Source organism: Symphalangus syndactylus, chromosome X (assembly GCF_028878055.3).
Source record: "Symphalangus syndactylus isolate Jambi chromosome X, NHGRI_mSymSyn1-v2.1_pri, whole genome shotgun sequence".
NCBI lineage: Eukaryota > Metazoa > Chordata > Mammalia > Primates > Hylobatidae > Symphalangus > Symphalangus syndactylus.
The window spans coordinates 63,662,075-63,687,279 of record NC_072447.2 but is presented as its reverse complement, the minus strand read 5'-3'; the positions used below and the strand labels follow the sequence as shown (position 1 = coordinate 63,687,279).

At 40.9% G+C, this 25,205-nt stretch overlaps 2 protein-coding genes across 5 annotated transcripts in view; one reads left to right on the top strand and one right to left on the bottom strand.

Moving 5' to 3' along the window:
- Positions 1-10,496, bottom strand: part of CCNB3 (cyclin B3) — a 93,195-nt gene extending 82,699 nt beyond the window's left edge. Inside the window, exons 1-2 of one of the 2 annotated variants that reach the window (XM_055268880.2) lie at positions 10,451-10,496; positions 10,123-10,187 (exon numbers count right to left, since the gene is read on the bottom strand). The gene's annotated coding sequence lies outside the window, so the exon portion shown is untranslated. Of the gene's footprint in view, positions 1-10,122; positions 10,223-10,450 lie in introns of those variants that run through there. The other variant, XM_055268883.2, reaches the window with a different exon arrangement.
- A 3,503-nt stretch (positions 10,497-13,999) lies between these two features.
- AKAP4 (A-kinase anchoring protein 4) lies at positions 14,000-24,637 on the top strand. 3 transcript variants are annotated; one of them, XM_055267808.1, is made up of 6 exons: positions 14,000-14,149; positions 16,666-16,761; positions 17,805-17,855; positions 18,419-18,520; positions 20,974-23,106; positions 24,298-24,637. In XM_055267808.1, exons 1-6 carry the CDS (start codon positions 14,123-14,125, stop codon positions 24,451-24,453), a joined length of 2,565 nt encoding a protein of 854 aa, XP_055123783.1. In that variant the 5' UTR covers positions 14,000-14,122; the 3' UTR covers positions 24,454-24,637. The 3 variants fall into 3 exon arrangements, with proteins under 3 accessions (XP_055123783.1, XP_063491212.1, XP_055123784.1); XM_063635142.1 differs by having other exon boundaries at positions 14,008-14,115; XM_055267809.1 differs by lacking the exon at positions 14,000-14,149 and adding an exon at positions 14,641-14,779.
- Positions 24,638-25,205: the final 568 nt, after the last annotated feature.

Below are 25,205 nucleotides of genomic sequence, written 5' to 3'. Positions count from 1 at the left end.
CATGGTACTGGTACCAAAACAGATATATAGACCAATAAAACAGAACAGAGGCCTCAGAAATAATGCCACACATCTACAACCATCTGATCTTTGACAAACCTGACAAAAACAAGCAATGGGGAAAGGATTCCCCATTTAATAAATGGTGTTGGGAAAACTGGCTAGCCATATGCAGAAAACTGAAACTGGACTCCTTCCTTATGCCTTATACAAAAATTAACTCAAGATGGATTAAAGACTTAAACGTAAGACCTAAAACCATAAAAACCCCAGACGAAAACCTAGGCAATACCATTCAGGACATAGGCATGGGTAAAGACTTCATGACTAAAATACCAAAAGCAATGGCAACAAAAGCCAAAATTGACAAATTGGATCTAATTAAACTAAAGAGCTTCTGCACAGCAAAATAAACTATCATAAGAGTGAAAAGGCAACCTACAGAATGGGAGAAAATTTTTGCAATCTATCCATCTGACAAAGGGCTAATATCCAGAATCTACAAAGAATTTAAACAAATTTACGAGAAAAAAACAAACAACCCCATCAAAAAATGAGCAAAGGATATGAACAGACACTTCTCAAAAGAAGACATTTACGTGGCCAACAAACATATGAAAAAAAGCTCATCATCACTGGCCATCAGAGAAATGCAAATCAAAACCACAATGAGATACCATCTCATGCCAGTTAGAATGGCGATCATTAAAAAGTCAGGAAACAGATGCTGCAGAGGATGTGGAGAAATAGGAACGCTTTTACACTTGGTGGGAGTGTAAATTAGTTCAACCATTGTGGAAGACAGTGTGGCAATTCCTCAAGGACCTAGAACCAGAAATACCATTTGATTCAGCAATCCTATCACTGGGTATATACCCAAAGGATTATAAATCATTCTAATATAAAGACACATGCACATGTATGTTTATTGCAGCACTATTCACAATAGCAAAGACTTGGAACCAACCCAAATGCCCATCAATGATATACTGGATAAAGAAAATGTGGCACATATACACCATGGAATACTATACAGCCATAAAAACGGATGAGTTCATGTCCTTTGCAGGGACATGGATGAAGCTGGAAACCATCATTCTAGGCAAACTAACACAGGAACAGCAAACCAAATACCACATGTTCTCACTCATAACTGGGAGTTGAAAAATGAGAACACATGGACACAGTGAGGGAAACATCACACACTGGGGCCAGGGGGAGGAATAGCATTAGGAGAAATACCTAATATAGATGATGGGTTGATGAATGCAGCAAACCACCATGGCACATGCCTACCTATGTAACAAGCCTGCACCATCTGCACATGTATCCTAGAACTTAAAGTGTAAGAAAAAATGTACAATGAGAACTCTATGATCAATAAAATAGATGAACTTCCCATCAAAAAAACTGGCAAGAAAATGAACAATTAGAAAAGAAATACAAATGACCAATAACTATGAAAATATGTTCAATTTCACTAAAAATAAATGCAGATTAAAATAATAATAGATTATTTTTGTTTAGGACACTGACAAAGGTTTAATATATTGATAATAACTTCTGTTGATGTGGGAGTGGGTAAACAGTCATTTGTATTCACTGTCGATGCAAATAAAAACTGCCATAAACTTTGGGAGGGTTATTTGAAAATATCTGTTGGATTTCAAATGTTTGAACCCTTTTACCCAGAGATTCTACTTCTGTTAATCTTTACTACAAAAATGCTTAGTTTCAGAAATAAGACTGAAAATTTCCCAAATCTGGGAGAGATATAAATCTAGACTGAAGATGCTAAGCAAATCGTAAACAGGATAAACCCAAAGTAATTAACATAATAAACACATCATAAAACTTCTGAAACTTAACAACCCAGAAAAAAACTTTGAAGGCAGCAAGAGGGGAATGAAATATTTCTAACAGAAGTGAAAATTTCTGAATAACAGTAGATTTCTCATTAGAAACTGTGCAGCCCAGAGGAGATGACACAATATTTTCCAAAAACTAAAAGAAAACAGCTCTAAACTCAGAATTCAATATCCAGGGAAAATATCCTTCAAGAGTGAAGGGAAAAATGGCTGGGCGCGGTGGCTCATGCCTGTAATCCCAGCACTTTGGGAGGCAAGGCGGGCGGATCACGAGGTCAGGAGATGGAGACCATCCTGGCTAACATGGTGAAACCCCGTCTCTACTAAAAATACAAAAAATTAGCCAGGTGTGGTGGCGGACGCCTGTAGTCCCAGCTACTCAGGAGGCTGAGGCAGGAGAATGGTGTGAACCGGGAGGCGGAGGTTGCAGTGAGCCGAGATTGTGCCACTGCCCTCCAGCCTGGGCGACAGAGCAAGACTCTGTCTCGAAAAAAAAAAAAAAAAGAGTGAAGGGAAAATCAAAACATTCTCAGATGAAGAAAAATTAAGAGAATTTGTTGCCAGTAAATCTACCCCAATAGAATAGAAAATTTACAAATTAAAAAAAATAAAAGGTATAAAAGAAGGCATTTTAAAACATCAGGAAGAAAGAACAATAGAAATAGCAAAGTATGGGTAAATTCAACAGACTTTCCTTCTGATCCTGAGTTTTCTCAAATATGTTTGACAGTTATGGCAAAAATTAGAACACTGTCTCATGTGGTTCTCAATGTAGGTACAGGAAATGTTAAAAACAGTAATATCAAAAAATAAAGGATAAAGAGATGTAAAGGAAGGAAACGTTTCTATACCTCTCTCAAACTGCGAAATGATAACTCCAGTAGAATCTGAAAATACACACACACACACACACACACACAGTAATACCTAGAGCAACCACTATGAAAGCCACGTGAAGAGAGACACTCAAAACCACTATAGATGCATCCAAATGGAATTATAGTGAATGTTCATGTAACTGACTGGAAGGCAGAAAGAAAAAGCAAATATAAAAATGAAAACTAGAAGGAATAACCAGAAAACAAAAAAAAATGGCAAACTTAAGGTATGACATATCAATAATCATATTAAATGTAAATAAATTAAGTAAAACAATTAAAAGACAGATATTGGCAAAGCGAATTTTAAAAAGCACACCCCAGGCCTGACACAGTGGCTCATGCCTGTAATCCCAGCATTTTGGGAGGCCGAGGTGAGCAGATAAGGAGGTCAGGAGATCGAGACCATCCTGGCTAACATGGTGAAACACTGTCTCTACTAAAAATACAAAAAATTAGCTGGGTGTGGTGGCCCGCCCCTGTAGTCCCAGCTACTTGGGAGGCTGAGGCACAAGAATTGCTTGAACCTGGGAGGCAGAGGTTGCACTGAGCTGAGATTGCGGCACTGCACTCCAGCCTGGGCAACAGAGTGAGACTCTGTCTCTCTCTCTCTCTCACTCACACACACACACACACACACACACACACACACACACAAGGCCTGGTGCGGTGGCTTACACCTGTAATCCCAGCACTTTAGGAGGCTGAGGCAGATGGATCACAAGGTCAGGAATTCGAGACCAGCCTGACCAACATCAACATGGTGAAACCCTGTCTCTACTAAAAATACAAAAATTAGCCAGGTGTGGTGGTGCGCACCTGTATTCCCAGCTACTCAGGAGGCTGAGGCAGGAGAATCACTTGAACCCAGGAGGTGGAGGTTGCAGTGAGCCGAGATCGCACCATTGTACTCCAGCCTGGGTGATAGAGGGAGACTCTGTCTCAAAAAAAAAAAAAAAAAAAAAGAAAGAAGCACACCCCAATGACATGCTGTCAACAAGAAAACCCCCTTCAAATACAATGATATAAGCAGATGGAAATTAAAAAGTGGAAAAAGATATATCATGCATACATTAATTTTAAACAAACAGAAGTGGCTATATTAATATCAGTTAAAGTAATATCAGAGCAAAGTAAATTAACAGGGTCAGAGAGAAACATTACATAATATTAAAAGAGTCAATCGACCAAGAAGATACAGCAATCTCAAACATGTATGTACCAACCAACAGATCTGAAAAATACACGAAGCAAAGACTGACAGAATTGAAAGGAGAAACAGACAAATCCACATTTACAGTTGGAGACTTCAACATCCCTATCTCAATAATTGATTTTTAAAAATCAACTAGATAAAAAATCAGCAAGGGTATAGAGGAATTCAACAACAACAGCAACAAACAGAATCTAATTGACATTTATAGAACATGTCACCCCCCAAAAAAAACAAAAAAAAAACAAAAAAAAAAAACATTCATTTCAAGTGCCCATGGAACTTTCACCAAAATAGATGATACCCTCAGTTGTAAAACAAATCTCAGCAAATAAAAAAAGAATTGAACTCATAACACAGTATGTTCTCTGACCACAATGGGATCAAACTAGAAATGAGTGACAAGAATAACAGAACAACAGGGCCGGGCGTGGTTGCTCATGCCTGTAATCCTAGCACTTTGGGAGGCCGAGGCGGGTGGATCACGAGGTCAGGAGATCCAGACCATCCTGGCCAACACGATGAAACCCTGTCTCTACTAAAAATACAAAAAATTAGCTGGGCGTGGTGGCAGGCGCCTGTAGTCCCAGCTACTCGGGAGGCTGAGGCAGGAGAATGGCATGAACCCAGGAGGCAGAGTTCATTTGAAAAATGAGAACACATGGACACAGTGAGGGAAACATCACACACCGGGGTCAGTCAGGGGGTGGGGGCCTAGGGGAGGAACAGCATTAGGAGAAATACCTAATGTAGATGATGGGTTGATGGATGCAGCAAACCACCATGGCACATGCATACCTATGTATGCTCACTGCAAGCAGTGAGCCGAGATCGTGCCACTGCCCTCCAGCCTGGGCGACAGAGCAAGACTCTGTCTCAAAATAAATATATAAATAATAACAGAACAATCTCCAAACACTTGGAAACGAAACGACATACCTCATGGATCAAAGATGAAGGTTTAATCAAAATAAAAAAAAAAAACACTGAACTGAATGAAAACGAAAATACAACACATCAAAATTTGTGGGCCAGGTGCAGTGGCTCACACCTGTAATATCAGCAATTTGAGAGGCAAACATGGGGACAATTACCTGAGGCCAGGAGTTCAAGACCATCCTGAGCAACATAGGGACATTCTGTCTCTATTTAAAATAGATACATTCATTTTTAAATTATATATAATACATATACATATTATACACATAAATATATTGTATTATATATATTTCATTATATATTTTATTATACATGAAATACAATATTATATACTATTATATATAATAAAATATATATTGTACATATATATAGGGAGAGAGACAGATATATATAGAATAGATGATACCATATATACATATATACGTGGGTCACAGCTAAAATATATACATATATACATATGGGCCACAGCTAAAACTGAAAGGGAAATTTATAACACTATTTAATATTAGAAAAGAGGAAAAGCTGAAAAGTCAATACTCTAAGCACCCACCTCAATACTAGAAAAAGAAGAGAAAAGTAAATCCAATGCAAGCATAACTTAGGAAAAAATAATGATAAAAGCAGAAATCAATGAAATTAAAAACAGAAAAACCAAGAGTAAAAATCAATGAAACAAAGTCTGGTTCTTTGAAAAGATTAAAAACCTGGCAAACCTCTACCAAGATTGACAAAGAAAAAGAAGAAACAAATTAACAATATCAGAAATGACATAGATTAATAAATTTTACAGATCTGCTGCACAACAGAGTGCCTATAGTTAACAGCACTGGGCACTTCAAAATTTGTTAAGAGGGTAGACATCATGTTAAGTGTTCTTGCCAAGAAAACACCCAACAACAACAACAAAGGAACACAAGGAAACTTTGGCTGGTGTTGGATATGTCTACTACCTTGATTATGGTAATGGAATCATGAGTGTTTACATGTGAACAAGCTCGTCAAATTATATACATTAAATATATGCAGTTCTTTGTATTAATATATCAATTATACCTCAATAAAAGTTTTTTTAAAAGAAATAAAACAGACCCTACTGACATAAAAGGATACAGACCCTACTGATATAAAAAGGATAAAGGAACACTTTAAACAACACTACCCACATAAATTTGACAACTTAAAAGAAATGGATGAATTCCTTCGAAAGCACACTGCCATAACACACCCAATAGGAAATACATCATTTGAATAGTCCCAGTTTTAAATAAATTCAATTATTAATTTTTAAATTTCCCAAAAGGAAAATCTCCAGGCCCAGATGGTTTCACTGGAGAATTAAGCAAAATATTTAAAGAACAATTAATATCAATTCTACATGTCTCTTCCATAAAATAGAAAAGGGAACAATTCTCAACTTCTTATATGAGAACACTTTTACAGTGATGCCAAAAACATCCAAAGATAATATAAAATAAGAAAACTCCATGGCCAATATCCCTCATGAATACAGAAACAAAATTCTTAACAAGATATTAGCAAACAAATTTGAGCAACATATTAAAAGTATTATTTAATATATACCATGACCAAGTGGGATTTATCCCAGGGATGCAAGGCTAGTTTGAAAAATCAATCCATGTAATCCAACATAGACATTGTCTAATATACTGAGAACTACAAAACATCATTAAGAGAAAGACCTAAATAAATGGAAAGATGTCCCGTGTTCATTGATCAGCTTACTTAATATTGTTAAGATGGCAATAATGCCCAGGTTGATCTACAGAATCAAGACAATCCCTATCAAAATCTGTGTGGATCAGGGATAACATATCAGACCTAAGAATATTGTCATTTGAAAATCTTGCTTACAAAGGTTGGCCCTTGGCTAGCATCTGGGAACTTGGATTTGGGGAGGGTTCCCACAACACCAATTGATAAGATGAGCTCACTTTGCCTTATGGCTTATGGTGAACACCAGATTTCCTCCTAGAAATCTGAAATTTTGGTATGTGCTAGGTAGGAGGTGCCTGTATGACCAGCCCTCAATAAAAACCCTTGCCACTAATTCTCCAGTGAGCTGCCCTCATAGACAACATTTCACACATGTTGTCACAGCTTGTTGCTGGAAAATGTTATGTTAAGAAGCCAGTCACAAAAGACCACATATTTTATGATTCAATTTATATTGAATATCCAGAATAGGCAAATATATAGAGACAGAAAGTAGATTAGTGGTTGCCTAAAGCTGGGATGTATAGGGGTGGAGGGGTGGCTGGGGTGTGATAGATAAAGGGTATAGGGTTTCTTCTAGGGGTGATTTAAAAAAGCTCTAAATTGATCATGGTGATGGTTGTTCAACTCTGTGACACAAGATACTAAAAAAAAATTGAGTTGTACACTTTAAATGAGCAAGTTACGTGGTACATAAATTATATTTCAACAAAGCTGTTATAAAAAATAACATAGTAGCTAATAAAGTATATCAATTCCTAAAAACTGTTACATTGAAGAGTGGCAAGGATAGATTCAATGAAACCAGTTAGTCAGTTACTACAATAATCCAGGCAGTTTGGATCAGCGGATTCAACTTTCTTGGCCTTGACCAAGCACCTTTTTACGGTCTCAGGCTAGCAATTCTTCAAGAACCATTATCGCTTATTTTCAATTATGTAAATATTGTTAAGGATTTACTAGTATATATGAACCCGTGCTATCCTTAGCAGGGTAAGTGAAAATGGGCAAAACACAGTCATTCTCTTCAAGAAGTCCTGTTTTTGGAAAGATAAAGCTCATAATGAAACAAATACACCACAAGGCAGAATGTGATATGTGAATTATAAATTCACTAGGTGAATGTAAAACTGTTGAGAATTTCAGAAGACACATATGATTGAGTTCACTCTTATTATCAACACCATCACTATTGTCATAATCATCTCAACATCACCAAGAGTTACTGAGTGTGTAAACACATGAGCCACTGCTAGGTTGCACACAGTTACTGCCTTCCTTGAACCCATACACATCTTCATGATGGAAATATTAAGGAAATGTATCAATAAATACGACATACACAAAAATGCAGTTTTTAGGATGGGGAGTGATTCTGTCAAAGAGAAATCACCAATTTCCCTTTTAATTGGAGGAATGCCTTCTCAAGACGGCTTTTGTACGGTGTGTTCTCCTACTGCATGAGAACACGTTTTCCAACAGCTGCGACCTCCTAGTGGCCACATGAAGTCATTACCCCGATTCATCATCCTGACTTGAGAGCTGGAGTGCAGTTGGCAAGATCACTCCTCATTGCAGCATCAACCTCCCGTGCTCAAGCGATCGTCCCACCTCAGCCTCCAGAGTAACTGAGACTACAGGTACGCGCCACCACACCCAGCTAATTTTTTCTTCTTTTGGTAGAGATGGAGGTTTTGCTGTGTTGCCCAGGCTGGTCTCAAACTCAGACTCTTGCCCTCAAGCAATACTCCCACCTCAGCCTCTCAAAAGTGCTGGAATTACAAGAGTGAGCCATCGTGCCCAGCTGTCATCAAGTAATACTATATTTAATTTTTATTATTTTTTCTTTTGAGACAGTCTTGCTCTGTCATCCTGGCTGGAGTGCAGTGGCATGATCTCGGCTCACTGCAACCTCCCCCTCCCAGGCTCAAGTGATCCTCCCACCTCAGCCTCCCGAGTAACTGGGACTACAGGCAGGCACCACAACATACTGCTAATTTTATTTTATTTCATTTATTTTTTGGTAGAGACGGAAGTTTTGCTATGTTGCCTAGGCTGGTCTCAAAGTCTTGCTCTCAAGCTTTCTTCCCGCCTCAACCTCCGAAGGTGCTGGTATTACAGGAGTGAGCTGCAGCGCCCAGCTGTCACCAAGTAATAGTATATTTAATTAATTTATTATTTATTTCTTTATTTTTTTTGAGATGGAGTCTCGCTGTCGCCAGGCTGGAGTGCAGTGGCGCGATCTTGGCTCACTGCAACCTCTGCCTCCCAGACTCAAGTGATTCTCCTGCCTCAGCCTCCCAAGTAGCTACAGACGCATGCCACCATGCCCAGCTAATTTTTGCATTTTTTGTAGAGACGGGGTTTCACCGTGTTGGCCAGTTTGGTCTCGACCTTTTGATCTCGTGATCCACCTGCCTCAGCCTCCCAAAGTGCTGGGACTACAGGCGTGAGCTACCGTGCTTGGTTATTTTTTTTTTTTCTTTTGAGACAAGAGTCTCACTCTGTCGTCCAGGCTGGAGTGCAGTGGCACGATCTCGCTTCACTGCAACCTCTGCCTCCTGGACTCAAGTGATTCTCCTGCCTCAGCCTCCCAAGTAGCTACAGACGCATGCCACCATGCCCAGCTCATTTTTGTATTGTTAATAGAGACAGGGTTTCACCATGTTGGCCAGGATGGTCTCGATCTCTTGACCTCATGATCCGGCCGCCTCAGCCTCCCAAAGTGCTGGGATTACAGGCGTGAGCCACTGCGCCTGGCTATTTAATTTTTTTTCTTTTGAGACAAGAGTCTTACTCTGTCGCCCAGGCCGGAGTGCAGTGGCGCCATCTTGGCTCACTGCAACCTGCACTTCCCAGTTCAAGCCATCCTCCTGCCGCAGCCACTGCACCCAGTTGTAATGTTTAAAACATTCATTCACTGATATACTATCTGCAGGGCAGGATAAACATTTTCTCACCAAGTAATAGTATATTTAAGTTTTTTCTTTTTTTTCTTTTGAGACAGAGTCTTGCTCTGTCACCCGGGCTGGAGTGCAGTGGCGCCATCTTGGCTCACTGCAACTCCGCCTCCCAGTTTCAAACAATTCTTCCGCCTCAGCCTCCCGAGTAGCTGGGACTACAGGCGCACGCTACCACGCCCCGCTAATTTTTGTCTTTTTAGTAGAGACCAGGTTTCGCCATGGTGGCCAAGCTGGTCTCGAATTCCTGAGCTCAGGTGATCTGCCTGCCCCGGCCTCCCAAAGTGCTGGGATTACAGGCGCGAGCCACCACGGTCAGCCTAAAGTACTTTTTAAAGGTTATTTTGTCAGATGTTCCAGAAAAGTTTGTTGGTTTGACAGGAAGGAAATAAACTAATTAAAGGCTAGTTCCTTCAGCCAGTTTTCCTCCCACATCTCCAGCCTGACACAGGATATATTTCTATATTTATAATATATGATCAATATATAAGGCAAAAAGCTCTCGTCACGACTGACAATACATGTTGTACCTTTAACAAGCCACAGATGGACTGGAACAAAAGCTATTAGCAGAAAGTTCTCTACCAATCGGAAACTGAAAGAAAACAATACAAAAATAAACCAATCAAAATATAGATGAGGGACGGAGAGCGAGGCGACCAACCGCCTCAGCCCAACTGCCTCAGAATAACGGAAATGCTTCCACAGAAATGCACCTCAGAATAACCGGTACAGGAGGCGGCCGCATTGACCCCACCATTCTCACCAGCAGGGGGAGATCACGAATCAGCGCTTTTTTTTTTTTTTTTTAGTCGGACTTGAAACCACCAGATGGGGCCAGAAGATCAGAGTAGGTACCTTTCTACTTTTCTTTTTCTCAGGGAATTTCTCTTCTATCTCCAGACCCTGAAAGAAATAAAAGGCATACTAATCACCCCCCCCCCCACACACACACACACACACACACTCCCCGCCACCCCCACCCCCAATACGATGGAAGTGGCCAGTGCTGCCAAGCAACCCCCCACCAGTCACGTGGCCTCTGCGCTCCAGTGAGTCATTTATAATTAAAGTGGTAGGCGTTTCATAAGGCTGTGCGTGAATTAAATGAGATAATGCATGTAATACACAGTACCAGGCAAATTCTCAGTCCCCACTCCAGACCCGTAGAATGAGAAACTGAAGCCCTCCAGGTGATTCTGATGCACGCCAAAGTGTGACAATTATTGCTCTGGGAAAGAAGCCTACCCACTCAGATAGCTAACCAAGTTTTTTGGTCATTTTTACAGATCCCATGGCGCTGTGATTTCTGAATTATGTTTCCTGCCCTAAAAATTCCAAAACCTTGTGTCTTGAGCCCACCTGTGTGCCCAGTAGTGTGGTGGATGCAATGAAAAAGAGATAGATAACCTTCTAGGCTTGCAATGTAGGTAATCTAGGAATAGGAAAAGGTAATTAATTCCACAAGGCCAGATTTAGTAAATGTCAGATGAATTATCCTGACAATAAGCAAATGTTCTAGGAAATCAGGGGAAGGAAATTTCATAATTATAAAAGGGAAGAGCCTGACCAGAAATAGCCACTGCCAAGCCAAGCCCACCCCTCAAAATTAGCCATAAGTCGTTTTCTACCACAAGGTTATGGAACAGAACTTTAGCTGCCTAATTAAGCCCCTGCCTATAAAAGAACCTCTAACATACCTAAGACTCCACTTATCTTTAGAAGTTGCCCCCTGAAATTTTTTTATGATAATGTTTATAGACTTTTAAAGTCCTTTATTTTACCCCCTCCACTCCTCCAATCGCTCATAGGAAAGAACAAACATGTACAATGCAGACAAAACACAAATACTTGACAGAAGTAATTATACAGCTCCATTGCCAAGATGTTCAAAATGACTAATTTTTCACTTTAGTGTGGTTGCATGAAGCTGCTCTAAATGTCATTGTGTACTCTCATGGCAGGAAAACAAATCAGGAGAAAAAGAAATGGTGTTCCCAATTATGTTGGTCCACAGTAAATGATGTCTGATAATCATTGGCATCACTGCCCATTTTCTAAATGGTCATTGTATCATCACATAAAAGGTAGGCTAAATCTGAGGCTGGAAGATACCCAGCAAGACTACCAGACAGACAGTGATTTCATGAAGGCTGATGGTTCACTTCATTTAATTTCCTTTTGCCATTATTCATGATAATTATATTATAAACACAGGTCCCATTTTTATTATCTTCATAGTTTTTTCTAGCCAAATGCAAACCAAGAGTGTATTTAAAGTCTTGATTTGCACTATTATTCACAAGTTTGTGTGAAAGAGAAGATGTTTGGGTAGAATAAACAAGGTTACAAAATAGATGATGGTGCTTAGAAAAAAAAATGATGACCAAGGCTTTTGTGTTTAATATCTCAATATTTGGCTATTAAAGGCAAACCTAAGTGCGGACTATTCACACGCCTTCACACACTAATACAATATATTCCTTACTTTGACTGTTTGAACATCCCTTATCCCTCACCTGCTCTCCACCCCCTCTACTCAGTACAGACCAATTTGAGAGCCTCATGAAGAGAAAGAAGAGGGAGTAAATGTACTGTGACCTATGACTGAGCCAGGTCTGCCTTGATTCTTCCCTTACATTTCGCTCATTGGTTTCACATCCAAATGCTGCTCTTACCTGCTCCTGGTTAGCCTCCAGGATGACAGGATTCAGGTTCCCTGGGAGAGTGCTCTGATCATCCATAGTACTCTCTTTGTCATTTGGTGATTACTAAGACATTTTCCAGGCATGAGTCATGGTTGTTCCTTTCTGGGCTAGAAGACACAGAGTTTTTGTTTTTGTTCTGTTTTGTTTTTAATCTCTTAGAGATATGATTTCTTGTGCTTGGAGAATATGTAAACATTTTCTTCCTTTGCTTCATATTCCACAGAGATGAGCCAGACACAGGAGCTCCAACTTTGTCTTTAATCATCAAAAGTTGCCCCTTGACAAAAGGACGGTATAGGAAAAGCAACAAAGACCCTCTTCATGATCAAACTTTAGTCCGGCTTCTCTGAGCCCACTTCTCAACTAGGCCTCAACTTTGGCCTATAAGAACTGCAACTTTCAGCACAATTTCATCCACCTGCCTCCCAACACATACACCACATACACACACTAAGAGACTTGAACAAACACCAGCGTAGTTTCTATCAGCTCAAGGCCATTTCCCTAGGATGACAATCTCAGCCCTTTTAAAATGCCTTCCTGAGACAGTTCATTGCTGCCAAAACAATTTACTGTTTGTTCAGGCCAAAACCTGACTACAGGCCCTGACTCCCTTCCTTACAGCATGTACTTTAGAAAACTTGCAATTGTAAATTCTTTCTCTCTTCTTTTAAGATGTATCTTCTACAACCCAGGACTGTCTTCCTCAACAACCTGGAAGCCATCCCTTTGTAATGTAATGATCAAGAAAAATAGGGTCCATGTCTCCCTGTCTCTATGGGAAGGTAGGAGCTTAGCTTTCTTTTCTTTTCTTTTCTTATTTTACTTTGTTTATTTAATTTCTTTCTTTATAGTTCTTAATTATGTTTTTCTTTATAAACCTGACATTATGAACATAGGGAACCTAACTTTAATAAGCACCCATTAGCAAACACAGATGCCCCCATACATTGACCAAGCTCACCCCCACTCAATGTCCTTCGGTACTTTTCTTTAGCACACCCTGCCTTTTGTGTCAGTGGAGTTGAGATCTGTTCATCAGAAGTCTCTCTCCTCTACTGCACTGGCCTGAATAAAATCTGTCTTGCTGCCTCTAACAAATTCCAGGCTCTGTTTCTCTTTGACACCATAAACTAACAGGATCAAAATCATATAGCAGAGTTAGAGATGCAATCTCAGGGGCAACAGGAAAAAGAATAAATGGAGGTAGAACCAAGAATATGGAACTCTTTTAGAGGATCATCTCAACTGATTGTTAATTCAGATGCATTTATTTACATGCATGCAGTTTTAAAGTGGAGACGTGGAGAAAAGACAAGGAAAGACGAGACTTGGGCACAGGGAGAGACATTTGGTTGTGGGATAATATTTCCAAACTGGGGCTAAACTCAGTAAGATGAGATGAAGGCATCTCAAAGTGTAATGGATAAATCTCTAACACATACTGTAGCCAACAAACCAGCACTGGCCAGATTGAAAAGATTAAGTGGAGCTTAAGTCTTTTCATGGCCTAAGGAGTCTGTAAAAGACAGACCCTGTCTCAACTAGATCAGCCTTTCTCTGGACAACTTATTTCTCATAGGGAAGGTCAGAGCCTGCTAGACCACTTAGAGCACACAGAATCCTTAGAGCCCTCCAACTTTGTGCTGTCACTGTTCTCTATAGAAACGGTGATGTCATGAAGAGGTAACTCTGGTACCAGCTGGCAGTCAAGTCTGTAGGAGGGCATGGAGAGTTGAAGAAAAAAGCAGTATCTTGAGGCAGACTGGAAGAGTCATCACAGCATCTAAATCGACAAGAAAACATCATTCCAGGGTCCCACATGATGGCCTACTCTGGTACTACAATGGTAGGGACATCTGACTTCTTTTTGACTAGCTAAGGGGGCATCTTAATGGTGAGGTGAAACTACAGAAGCTGCTAAGGCAGCCTCCAAGTTTCTATTTTCATACTTTTATTTGGGATACCCAGAAAAGATTTTGATCAACATTTCTCTGTTTCTATGTAAATCTAAAGATCTCTTGCAACATAACTCTGATTCTCTAGTAGGGATATGATTAGATTGTTCTGAAGGTCTAGCAGGAAATGAAAAGAGAAGGGATATCTTGATGGACTGTGAGCCAGAGAAAATGTGAGAAAAATGGCGTGTACCCTCATAGAGATAACAGAAAAAGTTTGTCCCACCGCAGGCAGCCTGATGTGCTTTTGATGGGAATAGGTTACTGAGTTTGCCAACATGCTCACCTTTGCTTAGGTTGTGACAGTTTCAGGCATTGTGACCCAACAAACTCTGTTGCCACACCCCAGGGTCAGAGGCAGCAGGGGAAAGCCTGGCCCCTCAGTCTGGTCCAACAGCTGACAGGGGTGGCAGCCAACTGCAGGTGCCCAAGAACTTGGCACTTCTCAGTTCCATCTAAAGGGGCACATCTCCTGGGTGTCACGTTTTCAGCCAAACGTCTAAAAGAACTTCATCATCAAGGTAATGAGTTCATAAATTTTGTTTTTCACAGTTCTTTTGGACTTGGACTTAGGCTGTTTCTGAATCACATGAGGGACTCTTTGCCTCCACCTCTTTTTTTACTAGGCTAGTGTTCTCTATGTAGCTCTTGGAAAAAAAGAAACTCCCTCTTCAGAGTGAGTCTTTTCCTATAACTTTTTCAAGGTTTCACAGAGATTCCTGAAGGAAGAGTTCAAAAAGATCTTGGTTGGGCCGGGCGCGGTGGCTCACGCTTGTAATCCCAGCACTTTGGGAGACCGAGGCGGGCGGATCACGAGGTCAGGAGATCGAGACCACGGTGAAACCCCGTCTCTACTAAAAATACAAAACATTAGCCGGGCGTGGTGGCGGGCGCCTGTAGTCCCAGCTACTCGGAGAGGCTGAGGCAAGAGAATGGCGTGAACCCCGGAGGCGGAGCTTGCAGTGAGCCGAGATTGCGCCACTGCACTCCAGCCTGGGCGACAGAGCGAGACTCCGTCTCAAAAAAAAAAAAAAAAAAAAGGTCTTGGTTGGAGGCAGGGATGGTAAAGAGCAGGAATGTAGTATTATCATGTGAAAGGATAGCCATTAGAGAATAGCTATTATTAATATGCTGTAGGGGAATAGAGAAGGGGTGGAAGGAAAGAAGGAAGAAGGGAGAAAGAGAAGGGGAGGGAGGGGGAGGGGAGGGGGAGAAAGGGGAGGGGGAGAAAGGGGAGGGGGAGAAAGGGGAGGGGGAGAAAGGGGAGGGGGAGAAAGGGGAGGGGGAGAAAGGGGAGGGGGAGAAAGGGGAGGGGGAGAAAGGGGAGGGGGAGAAAGGGGGAGGGAATGGAAAGGGGAGGGAGGGAGGGGAGTGGGGAGAGAGGGGAGGGGAAGGGCAGAAGGGAGAGCGGGAGTGGGGAGGGTCGGAGGGGGAATTCAACAGCCCTCTAATACTTGGCAAAAAGGATTTCTCTTATTAAAATTTAAAAAGAAATCAAATTCAAGCCCCAAATACCAAAAACAAGTCTACTGAGCTCTTAACTGTGTGTTCTGAGCATAAATCTCAGGTCTTACGTAGCAAAAATCAGTCACTGGCTTCTGTCATTTCCTTTTTACTTTTAGTTCCAGACTGGGTTGGGAGGCGGTGGTGGGGGGTGATGGTGGAAGGAAGTTGGCAGAGATTATTTTTTCTTTCTAAAATAAATTAAACTTGATCCTATTGGATCAGGGTCTGGTCTTCCCTCAGATTTCTGTCTCTCGGTGTTATATTGATGGTTATTAGACTGGGTTTTCTCAGCATTCAAAATCTTGTTCTATATATTGAAATTGTATATGTTGTTTTAATAAAAGGGCTATTTATTTACTGCTATTGACTTTAGTATTTTCCAATGGCTTTGAGTGATGTGTTATAGCTATTTATCTAATTTCACTTTCTTTAGTGTAATGGGAAAGACTGGTTGAACTGGAGTTAGCTAGAATTAAGTTAGAGGGGGTAACGTGAGCTGGAGTTTTTGAAGGTACTCGAGGGGGTAAAGAAATGTGGAGATCAGAGAGATTTAGTTAGTAGAGTTGGGTAGAAGTAAATCACTAAATGTAATCCCCAAAGTCACTAGATTTCCTTTTGAATTTGATTCCCAGGTCATCATACTCTCATGATTCCAAATACTTGGTGTGGGGAGTCTAAATTAAAGGAGACTATGGATTTTGCTAAAAGATAATGATCCTGAGCATCAAGTTCAAACATCTCAATGTTTCCCCCACTGCTCACCCCACCAGTTCCTAGCCTAAACCTATATATGAAACACAGAAATGGATTTCAGAACCCCTCCAGAGATTCTTATCCAAACTGACCCGGTCTCCAAAAACCATATATAAGCATTTCAGCTTTCTTTTATTTCTCTTTCCAGATGTCTGATGACATTGACTGGTTACGCAGCCACAGGGGTGTGTGCAAGGTAGATCTCTACAACCCAGAGGGACAGCAAGATCAGGACCGGAAGGTGGTAAGATAAAAAATGACTCATGCCGAGGAGTAGGAAAAATTGGCATATGGGTATAGATATCCTGGGGCCCAAGATAAACTAATGGACGATGATACCCTGACTTCTCCAAGCAACCAAGCTCAACAAGGTCTGTCAGGGGCCAGCGTGCTCATACATCACACAGAGATAAAAATCAAGGGAGGGACAGGGTGTGGTGTGATGTAAAGGACCTGGAGAGGGGAGGCTGGGGAGGAGCCTGAGGGAGGAGTGGTGGTTGCCTGGCAACCAGCCTCTATTAGTTAAGACCTCTTAAGTCATAATAATATTGCCTAGCTAACAATGTTACCTTAGGACCCCTCAGGAGGGCAAAATGCTTCATGGTCTGTTTCCCAAACTTCAAGTAATTTCACAGGGCTTCACAGTCTTCAATCATGTTCAAATGCCACACATACTATTATTTAATTAATATGTATTTTTACAATGTTTTAAAAATTGACTTACATTTTAAAAATTACAATCATACTAAGAAATATTATCCATAATATCCCAGGTTTGATGTTCTAGTATTTATTCTCCCTAATGCACAATAAAATTCACCTATTAAATGCAGAAATATTTATCCATACACTACTTAAAATATTCTATATTATTGATAATAAAATAAATTTTGAGAAACACTAGTGTAGTAGCAAGTGCTCTAAACTGGAAGCCAGGAAAATTGAGTTCTAATACAAGCTCCACATTTGTGTCAGTTGGGCAAGCCATTTCTCTTCTCAGTTTTCTAATTAATACATGTGGATATTGTACCTTGGGCCTCACTCTGACAGGAGGTTGGTATTCTCATTTAAGAAATGTACTAATGCTAAGATTCTGTCTGCCTAACAATAATCACAGTATTAACTCACTATGTGCCAGGCAATCTGCTTTTACATGCTTTCCATATAGTGTCTCAGTTAATCCTCACAAGAACCCTCTGAGGTAGGTGCTATTATCATCTCCGAGAAAGAGAAATTATGCCCCTTTCTCTAGAGTTTTTCTAAATTCACCCTTCTAATTTGATGCAGATATGCTTTGTCGATGTGTCCACCCTGAATGTAGAAGATAAAGATTACAAGGTGCGTATTCTCTGCTCAGAGTCAGAATCGGTGGGAAGCTGCTGAGAAGGATTATCAGTGAAGTATGAAGAATGGAAAATGTTGGGGGAGAGAGGGGAAAGGTGGAGGGGACTTGGGGGAAATCCAGCATTCTCATGAGCCCAAGATCCCTGGTTCTGAATTTACTGTCACTCTTGATATCAAGTCTCACTTTAGAAGCCACTTAAGTTGCTGGTAGGACTAAAAGAGATAAAACACGGAAGATAGCATGTCAGAAAAGTTGTTTCTTATTTTTTTATTTAAAAAAACCCATCCAAAGGGTGATGAATATAGTTCTTGAGATTGATGGCTTTGTGAACATCTTCAGAGTGGGGAGTAGTAATTTGTGGAGGGAACTTCGTCTCATTCTTCAAAGATTAGCTAGCCTCACAAGCCTACCTCTCCTGAAGAAAGAAAAAAGATTAAAAAAAGATAAAAGAAGTCATAACATTCACGATTTGAAGTCATAGCCTAGGGGGGCAGCTTGTAGCTTGGAGAAATCTCCAAAAGTAACTGTTTAAGAATCTCACCCTTTAATTCCATAGGATGCTGCTGGTTCCAGCTCAGAAGGCAACTTAAACCTGGGAAGTCTGGAAGAAAAAGAGATTATCGTGATCAAGGACGCTGAGAAGAAAGACCAGTCTAAGGTACACTTAGCCTCTGAGATTCCACCACTTCTAATTTTCAGAGCTCAATGATGAGTCTGAGGACTGGATCAGACATGGTAAGACACCTACTGTCAAACAGGCTCATCAATTTGAATACTATGACATTCTAGAGAACACAGGCCTAAGTTCAAGACCACAGTAAGTTCAACACCCAGGTACTTAATAATGGCACTAATCACAGAGGCTCAGAATGTCCTCTCCTGATTTCCAGCTACCCATCCAATCAGAATCACGCAAGACTATTTGTAATGTTCTTCGCTGGCTGGTAATGGACTTGTGTGCCCCACATTGCCCAGCATCCAGCAAGGAAGAAAGAGGGGTATGGAGCAGAGACAGTCCATAACCACCAAGAATTTGAGTGCCTCGTCCTTACCCTGTTGTCTAAGAGATTACCTAGGCTGTTGAGAAGCTTAAAGTTAGAAGCAATTAGACTTGCATGCCACTGTGACATACAACTCCTTTTGGTTTTGTTTAAGTATCCAAAATTATATCTGTTAGGGTCCTGGCTTTGGGAGGGCACTGGAGCATACAACAAGTCACCCTCTCATGCCTACAAGCCTGGAGTGGCTGGTAATAGGACAGGATATTTGACTTTAATGCAGAGGAATCAAATATTTCTTGTTCTGTGTCTCTAGGCTCATATTATAACCAAAACATTATTTCTGACCCCAGACTCCTTTGGAGTGAAAGAGTGGCCCTCAAGGAAGGAAAAACAAGTTTACATTACAGTATCCAAAGAGTTTTCAGTTTACTTGGGTATGGCCAACTCAATTTTGGAGTCTTAAGAAAGGGATCAATTATACCTGGCATTAATTTTTGAAAAAGCAGCCCATGTTTCCTACATACAATGCAGATCTACTTGATTGTAACTTAAGCTCATTTGCAAAAAGTTGACTTTATCATGAACTCACATTTCCAGAAATTCAGTGAAAAGAGAGGAGATGAAGCAATAGAAGGAGCAGAGGGCTTGGTAGTTAGTGTTGGGTGGAATATGTGTATATAGTACATATACACCTATCTGGACATGGGCATACACAGTCACAGGCATAGATATACACATATAAATTTATACAAAATGATACATCAATGTATACATTTATATACATTTACAGAAAACAATTTATACAAGCAATGATAAATACATGCTTGGCTACATTTGATATTGACACACACAAGCATTGATGTAGCAGACTTAAACTGATCATAAACAATGACACACATATAAAAAGATATACAAAGTCATACAGAGTCAGATGCAGTGACATGCCCACACACGACACACATAAACACCCATATTACACAATGCATGAACATACATTCACACACATTACATGCATAAGACTTGATCAAAACATAGTGACCGTACAGACTCAGTTATTGGTATACACGCTTATAAATATACATAACTATGCAAAGACATATATGGTCATACACAGTCATGCTGACATACACACAAACTTACACTAAGCGACACATATTTACTAACACACTTGTTTGTTTGTATTGATACATACACTGTTGACACAAATGCAATAACACACCTACTCACACACATACTCAAATACCAGGGTATGTACAACATTGACATACACATGGTCAAGCATTGACATAACATGTAAATATAGCATAAATTGACACCCAATTTATGAACATACATAGTCATTATACAATCATCTGTTTACACATATTCGTGTTTTAACATACATATACATTAATATATTAAAATAGTATCTATTATATTAATGAATGTGTATGTTAATATGTGAATTTATGCTTTAACATACATAAATGCATTTATAGCTGCATGATACGTACTAGTGAATTTATATTACACACATATATGCAGATTACTCAAATTGACACTTGCTCATTTACATATTCAGAGACACACTGACACAGACACTCATATTTTGACATTCACACATGTACAAATATGCATACTAACATGCACATGTCAGCCTATACAGTAGACATATACAGTAGGTAATGATGTCAACACATTATTACACATGCTTAGACATAGTCACACATATGCACACACACACAGAGGTGCATTTTCACACACTAACAATACAGAATGGCACATTCTCACATCTTTGAGATGTTCACTCATGTGAACTGCTATATTTCCATGCATGTATACACACACAACAGACACATTGACACATTTTTGACACATTGAGATACAACATATTCATATGAGTTGGCAGACATATATTGATAACACTTGTATAAAGTATACACATGTATATACTTTGAACTTTTGTTGCTGCCACTTCTGCTTGAATGTGTACTAATGGATATAACTGGATGTTATGTTCCCATACAAACTCTAAAAGGTCAAACCCCTAATCTGATACATCTTCTATATAAAATAAGGGAAAGAAGTAGCCTACCCAAACTCTTATGGATAGGTCTTCTTCTTTTTTTAGATGGAGGGATCTGTGTGCCTTTTCAAACAAGCTCCCTCTGATCCTGTAAGTGTCCTCAACTGGCTTCTCAGTGATCTCCAGAAGTATGCCTTGGGTTTCCAACATGCACTGAGCCCCTCAACCTCTACCTGTAAACATAAAGTAGGAAACACAGAGGGCGAATATCACAGAGCATCCTCTGAGAACTGCTACAGTGTCTATGCCGATCAAGTGAACATAGATTATTTGATGAAGAGACCTCAAAACCTCTGTCTAGAAATGACAGCAGCTAAAAACACCAACAATAATCAAAGTCCTTCAGCTCCTCCAGCCAAACCTCCTAGCACTCAGAGAGCAGTCATTTCCCCTGATGGAGAATGTTCTATAGATGACCTTTCCTTCTATGTCAATCGACTATGTTCTCTGATAATCCAGATGTCCCATAAGGAAATCAAGGAGAAGTTGGAAGGTGAAAGCAAATGCCTTCATCATTCAATCTGTCCATCCCCTGGGAACAAAGACAGAATCAGTCCCCGAACTGCTGCGAGCAAGATTGCTTCTGAAATGGCCCATGAAGCTGTGGAAATGACCACTGCAGAAATGTGTGGCACTGGAGAGGAGTCCAGGGAAGGTGGCCAGAAAAGCTTTCTATGTAGTGAATTATCCAACAAGAGCAAAAGTGGAGACAAACAGATGTCCCAGAGAGACAGCAAAGAATTTGCAGATTCCATCAGCAAGGGGCTCATGGTTTATGTAAATCAGGTGGCATCTGACATGATGGTCTCTGTCATGAAGACCTTGAAAGTGCACAGCTCTGGGAAGCCAGTTCCAGCATGTGTGGTCCTGAAGAGGGTGTTGCTAAGGCACACCAAGGAGATTGTGTCCGATTTGATTGATTCCTGCATGAAGAACCTGCATAGTATTACTGGGGTCCTGATGACTGACTCAGACTTTGTCTCAGCTGTCAAGAGAAATCTGTTCAACCAGTGGAAACAAAATGCTACAGACATCATGGAGGCCATGCTGAAGCGCTTGGTCAGTGCCCTTATTGGTGAGGAGAAGGAGACTGAGTCTCAGCGTCTGTCATATGCATCTTTAAAAGCTGGGTCCCATGATCCCAAATGCAGGAACCAGAGTCTTGAATTCTCCACCATGAAAGCTGAAATGAAAGGGAGGGACAAAGACAAAATGAAGTCAGACCCATGCAAGTCACTGACTAGTGCTGAGAAAGTCGGTGAACACATTCTCAAGGAGGGCCTGACCATCTGGAACGAAAAGCAAGAAAACCCATGCAAGGTGGCTACCAAAGCATGCAGCAGTAAAGATGAGAAAGGAGAAAAGATCAATGCTTCCACAGATTCACTGGCCAAGGACCTGATTATCTCTTCCCTTAAGCTGATCCAGTACCATCTGACTCAGCAGACTAAGGGCAAAGATACATGTGAAGAAGACTGTCCTGGTTCCACCATGGGCTATATGGCTCAGAGTACTCAATATGAAAAGTGTGGAGGTGGTCAAAGTGCCAAAGCACTTTCAGCGAAACAACTAGAATCTCACAGAGCCCCTGGACCATCCACCTGTCAAAAGGAGAACCAACACCTGGACTCCCAGAAAATGGATATGTCAAACATCGTTCTAATGCTGATTCAGAAACTGCTTAATGAGAACCCCTTCAAATGTGAGGATCCATGCGAAGGTGAGAACAAGCATTCTGAGCCCATGGCAAGCAAAGCAGCTTCCATGTCCAAGAGATCTGACAAAGGGGAAGAACAATGCCAGGATCATCAAGAACTTGACTGTATCAGTGGGATGAAGCAAGTGAACTGGCAATTTATAGATAAACTGGTAGAATCTGTGATGAATCTCTGCCTTTTCATGGCTAAGTATAGCAACGATGGGACAGCCCTTGCTGAGTTGGAAGAACAAGCAGCCTCGGCAAATAAGCCCAATTTCAGGGGCACCAGATGCATTCACAGTAGTGCAATGCCACAGAACTATCAAGACTCTCTTGGACATGAAGTAATTGTCAATAATCAGTGCTCTACAAATAGCTTGCAGAAGCAGCTCCAGGCTGTCCTGCAGTGGATTGCAGCCTCCCAGTTTGACGTGCCCATGCTCTACTTCATGGGAGATAAGGATGGACAACTGGAAAAGGTAAGTAATGCATTAAGGCACAAGAAGAAAGTTGGAATGGGCAGAGGCAGGGAGGCAGCATTGTACTTAGAGCCCAAGATCATTCCAGTTTCAAGTCTATTCTTTACCGCGTGCTTCATGAATTACTTTCACCTCATAAAAAGACACAAAAATGGTGAACCACTAGCTAAGTGGACACCTCAAGGCCTGCGCATTTCCACCAAGAGGAGGAGAGTGAGATTAACACATTTCATCAGTGACCCTTTTGACAAACTATTTGATAAAACATTGGGGAATGATTAAGTCTTATGTTTTGAGTTTTCAGATCCCCCAAAGTACTCTAGAGAGGAGGGAACAAAAAAGGAAAATGGAGTCCCTCGCTACCTCTTGAGGTGTTGGAAGTATCATGGACTAATTTTGTGTTTGACCTACCAGAAACAGTTTGAAACCTGTCTCTTACTATTTTCCCTATGCTCCTCCCCCAAACTCATGGGTCCCACAAGTGCCCTGAGAGTCCTGTCGCCTTAAATTTTATGCCCTAGGTGCCTCACTTGCCTGACCCTAGTCCTGGCCCTGCTCCTCAGATTCCATGGAGGCCAGCATTCATACATTTATACAGATGCACATTCTCTCTCAGTCTCTCTCTCTTTCTCTCTCTCTCTCACACACACACACACACACACACACACACACACCTATCTGACAGCTGAGTTTCCTGCATTAGATGGATTCCAGAAACATCAAATACTTAACAAAGTTATTTTCAGTCCAGGAGCCAAGGCTAGACAATCCTCCCTACTCCAAGTCTCATACTTTTTTAGGGAGGTGGGGGAATGGCAACCCCAAACCTTGACCTAGCAATCAGCACAGACTAACTGAAGGGTCCAGCATCTGGTGAAAAGTATTTAATGAACACAACTAATTTCAGAGTGTGTTTTTGAAGCTCAAAAAAGAAAGTATCTTTGGCATTTTGATCTATGTCATTAGAGAAGTTTCAAGGGAAAAGGAAAGATGTGTCAGCAGCCTCTAGTACTGGATCTATGACATGCTGTACCCTAATCCTAGAATCATGGGCGGGAAAGTGGTGGGTGTGGGTGAGGAGCTTAGGGGTTGAAGGCGTTGGGTGGTAGAAGGGTGTTAGTTCACTTTGTCCAGCAGGTCTTTCCTCCAAAAAGCATCACGTAACTCACACTAGCTCTGTTTTCCCCACAGCTTCCTCAGGTTTCAGCTAAAGCAGCAGAGAAAGGGTACAGTGTAGGAGGTCTTCTTCAAGAGGTCATGAAGTTTGCCAAGGAATGGCAACTGGATGAAGCTGTGGGAAAGGTGGCCAGGAAACAGTTGCTGGACTGGCTGCTTGCTAACCTGTGAGCTGATCCTTGACTCCTCTTCATCTTAGCCCCCCCTAGCAGCATTCCATCCCAGCCAGAGCACCCCCACCATCAGGCCAGTCAACTGCACAATACACAACTGTATTTCCCAATACACTTGAGCAGTTGCCTGTGAATGTAAGAGGTGTCAACAAACTGGGAAAGAAAATAAAAATAAAAATAAATGTGTCATTGTTTTTTTGATCAGCTATTTCCAAGACAAGAGAAGGGAATTGGCTCATTTTCCAGGAATGGTGATACAGTGTTGGAGTTGTATTCAGATCTCACCCTGGATTATTTTCTGAGCACCGAGGACACAGGGATATAATCCATGTCAAGGTCCCTAAGTAATCTGGTTTGTCCAAATAATCTCAATTCACAGTCTATTTAGAGTTTTCCCACCTGTGGCCTTCCTATTTCTCCCCGAACTGCACAACTAACTTGATAATCCCCTTTCTAATCCCAAGGATACAGCTTTCTTGGTTTAGTTGAAGAAAGTGTATACCCATTACCCTGCCTTGCTACACACACATCCCTCAAAAGTGTTCACTGCACATAGCTAAATACTACCCAGAACTACAATGGGATCTGATCCTCTCCTGTGTGTGAATAAAGCTTCCTCATAAGGAACTTCCTTCAATTGATGAGATTTCCTTGTCTTCTTCCAGTCTGAAAGAAAAATCTTCCAACAACATAAACCTCTAAGATGGGTAAATTCCTTTGGGGCCCAATGTCCCAGTGTCTTCTCTGGGA